General features: G+C 50.6%; 1 protein-coding gene across 1 annotated transcript in view; it reads left to right on the top strand.

The window, feature by feature from the left end:
* The window catches only part of LOC144731122 (potassium voltage-gated channel subfamily KQT member 4-like), a 68,671-nt gene that overhangs the window by 50,740 nt on the left and 5,797 nt on the right, over positions 1-12,134 (top strand). Inside the window, exon 10 of the mRNA XM_078612106.1 lies at positions 7,551-7,653. Within this exon, the coding sequence (XP_078468232.1) occupies positions 7,551-7,653 (103 nt within the window). The remainder of the gene's footprint in view (positions 1-7,550; positions 7,654-12,134) is intronic.

The following is a 12,134-nucleotide window of genomic DNA, read 5'->3' as shown; positions in this document are numbered from 1 at the left end:
CCGCCACCACCCGACATAGCCAACATGTGAGGGTTGTCATGTAAACAGAACGTGCCAATTCGTCACTAGTACAGCACACCGGTGTGTTGGAGAGCCAAGCCACAACATTTACAATCTGAGTACGACGTTTCGCCAGTAATTACAACTAGCTTCATCAGGCGACAGCCAGATTTGTGGAGATGTCTTTCTGTTTCGTTCCTTATATAGAGGCGTAGATGTGGTGACCACACTTCTGCGCTCTTGCGAAAAGTGCGGGGCGGGGGGGGGATTAAATGAGTCAACGCACATTATGTATGTGCATTATGCGAATCCTTTGATCTTGTCCTTCCTGTCCATTGTGTGTATTAAAATAGCCGTACCAACGGTAATCCCTATTGCACCGAGATCTATGGGAGCGGTCAATCGGTGACATTGCTAGAGGGCTGCAGTGGTAAGGTTCACCTTAATTCTGAAAGTTTATTGCCACTATTTTGTACGTACCCAGTGTCCTGATCCAGGGGTGGTAGAAATTCTCCATTTCCATGGCGGAAGCAAGTATTTCCATGGGACAGTCGCTGTTGACTGCTGCAAAACGGTGCTCATGCTATCGGCCCCGGTGGGATGACGGACTGAGTCAACACCTCTCCCACTTCAGTAAAAAAATTCTTGCTGTGGTTGTCACACCTGATGATGATTGCTCGTGTTGCAATCGAAACTTCGTGATTTAATTTAGTTGTTTTCATTTATTTTATTTTTTACCTACGTGACTTTACCGCAGAGGTCGCAACCGGGTACCCGATACCCGTACCCTACCCGATACCCGGCTACCCGTACCTGGCCGGGTACGGGTACCCGTTTGCGATCCTGGTGCGGCCGGGTACGGGTACGGGTAAGGAATCAAAACCCGTTTGCGACCTCTGCTTTACCGAAAAAAACCAAAGAGTACGAGTCAACACCCTCAACCAGGAGTTGAACTCGCAGCCTCTCCGATTGTGAGCCGCCCGATCTCCCTCCGAGTCTCCCGGCCGCCTTCGCACTGCCGTGGCTTCATCGAGAGGCGTTTGTTTGTCGTTGCGATTTTTGATGCGAGAAGCAGCATTTTTATGATGACTAATGTACTCAATATGTCCGAAACAATGTTTACCCTTCCCGTAATGCAAGGTGATTTTTTTGCGAAGACAGTAGGCATGAACTGACCTGGAGAGCAAGCAATGCTCGGCAAAGATTGATTCTAAATACCTTTGCTGTACCACCATCTCTTGGCCACCTCATAGCTTGTGTGAGCGTACCATTGTGTGTGTGTCTGTGTGTCTGTGCGTTCCGGCCTTCATAGGTGCTCGCTAAAAGCTAAAAGCACTTGCCCTAATAGTCTGTTAATGCTATTTGGGGGATCTTTGTCTTTGTGCGTGTATGCTTGTGCGTCTATATGTATTTGTCTTCGTGTGTGTGTGTGTGTGCATGTCATTGTGTGTGTGTGTGTGGAGCAATGGTGAAGTTGTTAGCGCACTGCACTACGAACCCAACCACCCGAGTTCTATTCCCACTCACAGCCAACATCGGTGATCCATATCTGATCAGGTCCTCGGCCTCCTCTAGGTCGACTCGGCCATTAAATGAGTATGCATCAGTACTGGGGAGACAAAGGCGTCCGGGCGTGGTGCTGGTGACCCACTCCCCTTGTGTGCCGTGTTGGCCTTCATTGCTGCCTGCAAACAGCATTTGTCTTCTTGGTTATTTCGGTTAAGTCCCGTAAGATGGAAATAATAAAATAATAAAAATACTAATTTATAAAATAATTCTCACGACGTTTCGGCCACAACGCAAGCAGCCGTCCTCAGGTGAAGAACAGGTCTGTCGGAAAGACAGCGTCTGAAATTCAGACGCTGTATTTCCGACAGACCTGTCTGAAATTCAGATGCTGTCTTTCAAACAGACCTGTTCTTCACCTGAGGACGGCTGCTTGCGTTGTGTCCGAAACGTCGTGAGAATTATTGTATTAATTTATATTTGTATTATTTTAATATTTCCATTCTACGTGACTTTACCGAAAGAACCAAGAAGATGAATCCCTGCAGTCACGAAAGCTTTAAATCGAAATATAAACAGCACTTGCTTCAACATTCTGTTAGAGGCTATACGGGGGATCTTTGAGTGGAGCGAAGATGCCTTTAACTAAGACACCTGCTCCTGCTTGAAAATTTTTGCCGGCCTGCCTGCAATTAATGCTATATTTAATCTGGCTGGATTGTGTGAGGAGCTCACAGATCCTTCAAAGATCTAGATCAAGTACCATCAGTGAGCTCCTCTGACAGGCGAGGCTGCATGTAGCCCGCATGCCCCAGCCACCGCATGCCCAGGCAGCTACATAGATAACAGGGGGCTAAATGAGCATGGCATATGTGAGAGAAGAGATGGGTGGATGTGGTAAAGGAGGACCCCGGGGGTGTGTTGGACTTGTCAACAATCGGTATCCGCAGTATTTTGATCGGTGTGTGTGGAGGAGGCTTGTGAAGGACGCGACTGGGAAATTGGAGGCAGGCGCCCTCCAGCAAACATGTGAAGGAGCAACGATCAGAACAACGAGCAGAGCGCCGAGCGGCTAAAAAACGCAGCCAATTGGCGAAGTGGGGAGTGCAGGTGGTGCATCTGCCATTTGTCACAGTCCATCCGTAACACCTGGGTCTGTCCTGCGACTTCCTTCCAGCGAGCTTGTTAACACTTCATGCGGCCATAAGGTGCACCTAGCCTGGAACAAATTCTCTGAAAAACGTGATCACCATTCAGTGCCACTGTTGTTGTTTAGTGTACGTGTGTATCTGCACGTGTGTCTCCGTGTGGGGAGCAGTCGCGTAGTGGTTGGCGCACTGGGCTAGGAATTCGGCGACCCGAGTTCAATTCCCGCTCGTGGCCAACACCAGTGACAATTATCTGAACTGGGCCTCCCCACGTACACTAAACAAAATGACCACCTGGTGCGGTGTGTAAACATCGCCACTGGAGAGACAAAGGCGGCCGGGCGTGGTGCTGGCCACCCACAACTTCGAGTGCCGTGCCGGCCTTCATAGGTGCTCACTAGCAGCACTTGCCCCAAAAGTCTGTTAAGGCTAAACGGGGATCTTTGTCTTTGTGTGTCTTTGCGTATGTGTATACGTGAGTGTGTAGAGGGCTACCTTTCAGCCGTATTTGACCCTGTCAGTGACCCAGAATATATTTCTGCACTCGGCACACCACATCCAGTGTACCTCTTGCCTACGACTGGCCACTAGGCACGTGGCCCGCTCCAATCTACTCTCGGCCCCAAAAATATACAGTCACGAACGGATCGTTGGGTATGGGTTTGCGTGAATCAGTGTGTCCGCGCGCGTATGTGTGCGTGCACGAGTGAGTGCTGTGTGTGTCTGACTACTTGTTTGTGGGGCACTTGTCATCATCACCGTCACCACGACCCATGGGCAGATAGTCCGTTGGTGTCCACTGCACATTTCGTCATTTGTTTCCACTTTCCTCTGTGTCTTGTGCCAGCATGCTCAAGCCGTGCCGCATCTTTCTGGCACCAATCTATTTGTGTTGTCGTCAAGAAATTCTCTGTTAGGTCTTTCTCTCTTGCCGGTTCCTTCCATTTTCCAAAACAACACCCTTTAAATGTTTCTGTTGTCGTCCATCCTACACGTGTGTCCACATAGTGTCCGTTTCCTTTTCATCACTGCCTGCATCGGGTCTTCTTCTATGTGCAACCTTTTTTGCGGTATAAATACACAAGGGGGTCACTTCTGACCGTATAAATATTTGTAAGGACGTGTGTGTGTGTGTGTGCTTGCGCATATTTTCTCTCCCCCAGTTCAATTAACAGCCGCCCTCTATTTTAATCAAAGCGACATCCGACACTGAGCGTCGCCGCCGCGCCTTTTTGCCGCCGTGAGCCGGGGCAGCCTCGCTTGAGCGGCGGCTTAGCGTCGTGCGCGACATTCAACACCGGCTGGCGCCAGCCTCGACAACGCTCCGGCCTCAAATAAATCGAGAAAAGTCCATCTCTCTGCGTAAATATATATGTCGCCTCATCATCGGGCCATGGTCAATCCACTGCTAAAAGAAGGCCTCGCCAAGCCGTCGCTGTCCTTCCACCCCACCTCCGGTTAGCAGGGTTGGCTACATGCGGTGCGAAATAAGTTCAAAATACTTACATGTTGGTGATGATGGTCGACCACGTGTGGTGATGATGGAAGCTTGGGGTAGCTCTGTATCATTTGAAGGGGGGGGAGGGCTAGAGAGGGCTGAGTTTGCCCCCTGCCACTCACGATCCTGCGATGCATCATAATAACAATTAACCTGGCACCTGCACCTGAAATTATTCCATTGCTCCATCTCCCCGGTAGTCATCTTCATGGATTCGCTGCTTTTCCTGTGCCGCCACTCCGTCATTATTCTTGCCCTTCCAGCCGTGATGCGTCCTGCCCAAGCCGCTGGCTTTTCTTCATAGCTTGCGCGATGTCATTAACTTCCGTACGCTCTCTCTGATCCACGTGCTCCTTTTTCTCTCTCCAAAGGTAATTCCAGGCATGCACCTCCTCCTTTGCGCACTCTTCAGTCATTTCGTTCGGTGCTTTTCGTTTGTGACTGAGATCTTCCATGGACTTGCCACAGCCGACCCGTCCCGTCTCGTCGCGCTGCGCTCCCCGTCACGTGCTCTCCGCTCCAGCAAACAAGGGCCCAGTCCCATCCACCGCGCCGTGTCCTATCGCCCGTTCATCCACCTGCTCGCCCGCCCACTTGACCACTCGCTCGCCTGCCCACTCGTCCACTTGCTCGCCCACCCGCTCGCTCGTCCACCTACTCGCTCGCTCGCTTTCACAAGCGCCCCAAACACAGCGGTGCCATCCCCCTGGCAACCGTCGTGGCCTCATGGAGTCAAGCCAAAAGCGGCGAGGTCAATGGTGTGCCATGCTTAGGTCCACTTCAAACGTCTAAGAAGCTTGACAAAAGAGATCGTAGGTTGGGGACGGCTTCACCTAACCCTAGTGGATGCAAACCTCGTAAAAACGTTTATTTTTGCGATCACCTCTCTCCGGTGGTGGGGCCGTGTAGCTTGTGAAGATTCGGGATGTGAAATGAGCCGGCTCTGATTTCTAATGTGTGCGGAAACCTGGCCTCAAGTCAACCTCCGGTCAGGGCGAGGTCGCTCCTTCTCCTCGGCTTACCTTCTCAATCTGGAGCTCCATCTCCCCAGCTCTCCGTGCTGTTTACGCCTTCTGCCCCTGTTCAAATTCAGATTTAAGATCTCCCTATTCTCCTCTGTCTGTGAATCACCGCCTCTTCACCGTGGGGAGTCCTGCCAGTGACTCCGATCCTTGCGGCTCGGACCGCGAGGTCACTGGAGCGAGGGGCTGGGTGTGTCCGAAGCGACGGACGCTGGTTGTGAAGGCTCGTGATGAGAGGGCAGGCCGCAACAACGCGACCATCATCCACCCACAGTGTCCTCAATCGCTTCTTGCCATTAACACTTGTCCATTGTCAGCCATGATCAATCCACTGCTGTATGGAGACATCCGCAAGCTACAACCATCGATTAAATATCTATAAAGACGTTCATTGAGAGGAATGCACAATCCCGCTGTTGTGTATAGCCTCTTCACACGCAGTGGCAACAACGCGAGTACAAGCTGCGTCGCGTTGCCTGCAAATTGCCCGCAAATTACTCGATTGTGAATACACACAGCACTCACTGCCCTCCACTGCTGGCAGACCAATGCTCGCCCACAGGCCAGGTGCCGAGTCACTCTGCGTCACACGGGGACAGCTGCCACTCGGGGTGCCCCTTCCAAATGCGTTTTGCGATGAGCTGCCGTGTAAGTCGCTCGCTTCGCGCCCGCGTAGGAGCTTCTCGCGATGCGCCTACGGCGTGAAGGAGGGCGGCATCCGTGAGACACACAAATCGTCGATCGTGGTCATCGTCTTGTGTCGATCGCGCTGTGCGTGGCGCAGAGCGTGGTCTCCGTATCTGGTGTCCTGGCATCGCTCGGCCCACATCGCTCACTCGATCCCTTTTCATCCCCCGAAATCTGCCCAGGGCGTCTTGGAAGGGATGTGAGCTCGGGGTCTGTATAAATAGGTCGGGTGTGAGAAGAAAAAGAAGAGCGAAACTGAGAAATGAGTTTGCCGACTTTATTTTCAGACTTGAAGGGGTCATGTTTCCGATCAGACTTAGAGGCGCGTTCGAAAGTTGTGAGTGTGTGTGACACGTGTACACACACACACTCGCAAACACATATGGATGCTCGCAAACACATATGGATGCTCGCAAATGTATGCACACGTGTACATACACGCAAAAAACGCGAAAAAACTACTGCTATATCCCGCTAAGTGGTGGTGATGTCACCGTGGCGCTTGTGCCAGGCTAGGTGCACTTTGATGCAGCTTGAGATGTCGAAGGCTCTCTGGCAGGAGGTTACGCGACAGACCCAGCTGATCAGGATTGACTGACTGAAATGACTGACTGGCAGATGTCCCACCTGTGCTCCCCACTGTGTCGACTCGCTGCGTTTTAGCCGCCGGTCGCTCTGTGCTTTGTTGTGAGCGTCGCTCCGCCGCCTTTGTTGCTGGAGGGCGGCTGCCACGACCTTCCCAGTAACGTTCATTACGAGCCTTCTCCATAGACAGTCGTCGGCAAGGCCACTCGGCTCCATGTATTTTGGTACCACATCTAATGCATGCACACTCACAGATACATGCCTGTACATGTACACACACATACACACACGCATTCGCGTTACATGTGTACGGACATGCATATATGGGCAAACTAGCACAATCATGCAAAATATTTACACACGTGCAGACACGCACACTTCACGGGCACACAAATGCACACACAAATGCACACACTGGCACACATACATTGCACACGTGCACGGAAGATTTGTATGCATACATCATTCCCTGGGGTTGATGGAATATGTTTCACTTTGTACAAAGTCAACACTGGCCTAACTATAGAGAAACTCGCCATAGGAATGTGGAATTTCAACGAATTGCTGAGATACGCAGGTGGCGTATCTGAGCACCCCTACGTGCGTGTGTGTGTACCCCCTCGTGAGTCTCTGTGCGTGTGTGTGTGTTGGTACGCGAGTGTGTAGAGGGCTAACTTTCAGCCGTATTTGACCCTGTCGGTGACCCAGGATATATTTCTGCCCTCGACACACCACATCCAGTGTACCTCTTGCTTACGACTCTGGCCACTCGGCACGTGGCCCGCTCCAATCTACTTGCGGCCCCAAAAATATTCAGTCACGAACGGATCGTTGGGTATGGGTTTGCGTGAATAAATGTGTATGTGCGCGTATACGTGCGTGAGCTCGTGCATGCGTGAGCTCGTGCGTGCGTGAGCTCGTGCGTGCGTGAGCTCGTGCGTGCGTGAGCTCGTGCGTGCGTGAGCTCGTGCGTGCGTGAGTGAGTGCGTGCGTGAGTGAGTGCCACGGCTGACATCAGTGGCACGTTCTCACCGACCAGCAGTGACCCGGGTGAGTGAAGTATGCCCGGCGTGCGAACCAACGTGTGCTGCGTGTTGTGCACAGAGGGCGCGCTCGCCGACGACATGTTTAGCGAGGTGGGGCTGCCGGGAGACGTCACCCGGGAGAACTTTGAGCCCGTCGTCAAGAACGGCATCCGAGCCATCAGGTAGGAAAAGACAAGCACCGTGACCGCCGCGGTGGCAGAGTCACGACCCCAGCGGTGACGGTGACCTTCGAGCAAAGACGGTGGTCACCGCATCGCGCGGCGCTTTCGGGTGCGCTTCTGCGGCCGTCTGGAATGCTCTTCCTTCCGATATTAGGAAGCCACTGGAGCCGTGCGCTTTGAAATCTAAATTGAAAATTCGTTAATTTCTTCTAGATTTGAAGCTTTCGTGACTGCAATGATTCATCCTCTTAGTTCTTTCGGTAAAGTCACGTAGGTAAAAAATGAAATTAAAATGAATAAAAAATAAAAACAATAAAATCACGACGTTTCAGAGGCAACACAAGCGTCCGTCTTCGTTAATTTCTAACTGCTTTTCGTGTGTAGTTTGTTGTCCTTCCCCCGCACCTCCGTTTAGCCACGGGTTGGCTACGAATGGCGCAAAAGAAGTACACGTTGTTGATGTTATTCGACCGCGTGTGGTGATGACGGCAGCTTTGGCCAGCCCTGTATCATGTGGGGGTGGGGGGTGCTGGAGAGGGCTGAGTTCGCTTTCGCCACTCAGGATCATGTGGTGCTTTATAATGATCCACCTGGCACCCGAACTCATTCTATCGCTCCACCTCACCGGTCGACACGATCACGGCCTCGCTGCTTTTCCTGCACCCCCATTATTCTTGGCCCCTCCAGCCATGATGCGTCCTGCCCAAAAATGTACGTAGAAAGGCGGACACGTGACGGGGACGTAATTATTTTCTTGTTTGTGCCGCTGCAGAAGCACCCATGGCACGTGCTTGCATCTTCGTAGTGGCCAGCCTGGTAGAAGTTGCCTGATGGGAGCATGCGCCTAAGACCAATATTCCTTTATGTCTCTTTATATCCAGCGCTCGCACGATGTGCGGTGCCTTAGGCTCTGCCGGGCACCGTGAATTTCGCTGATTCCTTGTTTCTCGTGGTTCTCCTCGTCGGCATCGCCCTCAGGAAGAGCTTTCAGTTTCATTTATTGGCTATTGCCCTGTGAGCCATTCGGCCCTTGAATCGAGTGCAACCGCAACAACAAAAAAACACGAGCAAGAAAACATCTTAAAGTGACTACGCGCAAACAGAAAAATCCAGGAAAAGACTGCTAAATATTGCAGAAAAAGCACCATACACCAACGCTGTGTGCAAAAATCCTAGTGGATGCAAGTCAAACAACAACAACAATCACAAGACAACTTAGATTAAGGCCATCAGTCTTACTCCGTACTACAATAAACAAACATGGCCAAACCAAAAAACTTTTCGAAATCACCAAAATAAAGCCATAAAAGCAATGTAGCAGTGATCATAGGAACTGTGACCGAAATTTCACAATAAACGACATAAACAACATGTACCACCAAATCCTTCAGGAAGAGGTTTCCCTTCGCACAGTCGGTGGAGGAACGAACATTGTGCAGGCCGTCTGGGGCGCCGCGGTGGCGAGATGTTAACTCCCTCGCCCGGTATGCAGGAGGTCGTGGGTTCAATTCTGACACCTGTATATTTGGAGTTTGCGTGTCTCTCCCCCCGTGGTCGGATGGATTTTTCCCTATCACTTGTAACAGCCACGTCGCTTCTGAATAAGAGCTCTTTCTAGCTCAGTGGGCATTACCTGGTAAAATAAAAATAGTTTAGTTTAGTTTAGATTGTGAGATTGCGATTGGGAATGCAACCACGCGCATCGTCCTCACCGACATTGAATCCGTTGTGGGTGAGGTGCGACGCCGCCTCTCACGATGTTCAACACGGCGTGTACCACGGACACGAGCACGTCTCCCTGGCCGTCTCGGCATCTTGGCAAGGATCCGTCGTGTGCGAGACGGGTTTATATTTAATCTTGGCCGCGCCGCTGCGAGTTTGTTTTCTCGGCGGCAAACCAATCGGGCGGTAAAAATGAAACGGAAATTCATCGCCGCTTCGAGCTTGGAGTTCTTTCCTTGAGGGGAGGAATGTACGACTCTTGTAGGAAGTGCGGAACTGTGGCATCGGTTCCCTTTGCGAGGTTGCAGTGATGGTGCCGAATGTCAGATAGCACCGAAGTGTGGCCTTGATTGGCTCTTTGCTGAAGCTCCATTTCGAAGACAAACTCCTCTCGCTCTCGTCGAGGAGTGTAACCCGTCACGCCACTCCGGTCATCCTCGCAACGGATTTTGGCTGGCCATCGAAAAAAGACTGTCACCGTATCGCGCGCTTTCGGAAGCGCTTCTGTGGCCGTCTGGAACGCACTTCCGATATTCGGAAGCCAATGAAGCTGTGAACTTTTAAATCGAGATTGAAAACTCATTTCTTCAGAGCTGCTTTTTGTGTTTAGTTTGTTGTCCTTCCCTAGCACCTCCGATTAGCAAGGTTGGCCTACGTACAGTGCAAAAGAAGTTCAACATACATACATACTTGCCTTAGGCAGCCACTCGGTTGTTTCATCCAACCAAATAAACATTCAGCTTGTGGTCAATTAGATCTGCCTTCATTACCTAATAAAAACTACTTTTCTTCTTCTTGGTTCTTTCGGTAAAGTCACGTAGAAGGGAAATAATAAAAAAATAAAAATAAAACATAATTAAGAAAATGATTATGTTTTTTGTTTAGTTTTTTTGGTTTTGTTTTTATTATTTTATTACTTCCCTTCTACGTGACTTTACCGAAATAACCAAGAAGATGAATCCCTGCAGTCACGAATGCTTTAAATCGAAACGACAACCTTGTTTTCCTCCCTTAACATCATAAGTCAACTACTTTAGTAGGTTTCGTATTTTAGCCGTGTATAGAGCGCAAGGCCGTAACGTAGTCTCGGTGTTTCACTGCCACTGGCTGCTGTGAGTTTGGCGATTGGGTGCGATGCTGGCAATGTTTAATCTCAAACGAGTCATTTGCAATGCAATCTTTTGAAATTTGGCAAGTTTAAGGTCTTAACGCCGGCAAGCAACGCCCCACTCTTTTCAAATGATGTCACTGGATCCTGGATGTCCACTGTGATGCAGACCAGGCGCGTGTTTTATGTTTTAACACACCCTGCGGTATTAACCAGGGCAACCTGCCAAATTCGAACCACAAACCTCTGCAACCCCAAACAAACTCTACGGTGCTCGAGTGTCGTCTCCACTGAGATCGACCTCAGTTGCTCTGTCTTTCTGTTACCTCTGGGTGTATCCTTTGTCAGTGTATCGTACGTAGCGGTTGCTGTTCCGCATCGCCGGCATTGTCTTCTTCGGAAGGAAAATTTTACTCAATTCTGGCAGTGGCCTCCCTGTATTTGACGGCCGTCGGTTTCTTGTTCATGGCTGTTTCCTCCCTCGTTCTTTGCGCTCCATGTTTGCCTACTTCGTGATATACCCTTCGTGAACATCTTCTTCACACGAATCTCAAAAGACAACGCGGAGACTGTTTGGCACCTGCGCGGATCTGGCGTCACGCTAAAAACCGGCATTCAAGGACCCTGTTTGCAGAGCGGTATTCTGAATCTGAAGCAAAATGCAGAGTTGCGGTGTAGGCGCAGGTTTTTGCCAATGAGACCTTCATCAATCATCGTCAACTTGACAAGACGAGATGTGGATGGGACACATTTCTATCAATTGCAAGTGACGGCAGAACCAGTCCTGACTCCCGTTGGGAGATATGCCGATGATACCAGCCCCTGCCGGCAAGCTCGACACCCTCAGAGCTTCTTGGTTCTTTCGGTAAAGTCACGTAGAAGGGAAGTAATAAAATAATACAAATAAAACATAATAACATAATTCTCACGACGTTTCGGCCACAACGCAAGCGAGTGACAATCTCGGCTGCTTGCGTTGTGGCCGAAACGTCGTGAGAATTACTTTATTATGTTTTATTATTATTATTATTATTTTATTACTTCCCTTCTACGTGACTTTACCGAAAGAACCAAGAAGATGAATCGCTGCAGTCACGAAAACCCTCAGAGCTGTTGTACGAAAACGCAAGCACGTGTGTGTCATCGGTGCTTGGGCAGCAGCAGCAGCCTGTGGTTGTCACTGCCGATGAAGTCCCTCTCCTGTCAACCGATGGAACTAAAATGGGCCACGCCAGTGTACAGAGAGAGGCTCAATTCACGATTTGGGAGGCCTCAATCTCTCACTAGACCGGTGCATGCCGGCTTCCGGCACAGCAGACGCCTGCGTTGAATGTCGAGTTCTTGGGCCAAACGCAGCAGAACCAAGTTTGCGAACGTAAATGTCACACGTGCCAGGGCGACGAGGGGGCTCACAAGCTGACATTTTGCGTGTCGCGGTGGCCGCTTGCCCCGAACGGCTCTCTGCCTTCACAAAGCAGCGCACGGTCAACGTCCCACAAGGGACACTTTGCGATCACGCGGCGAAACGGAGTCAGAGTTACGGAATGAAAGGGGACGGTTATTTTCAACTTCATGTGCACAGTTTGGATTGTAAGAGCCCGGCGACAAGGACGCCGGGCCCTCGAAACGAAGATAAAAGGCGTTTAACGTC

The sequence above is a fragment of the Lampetra planeri genome, chromosome 2, assembly GCF_965212315.1.
Source record: "Lampetra planeri chromosome 2, kcLamPlan1.2.h2, whole genome shotgun sequence".
Classification (NCBI taxonomy): domain Eukaryota; kingdom Metazoa; phylum Chordata; class Hyperoartia; order Petromyzontiformes; family Petromyzontidae; genus Lampetra; species Lampetra planeri.
This window is presented reverse-complemented; position numbering and strand designations above follow the sequence as displayed.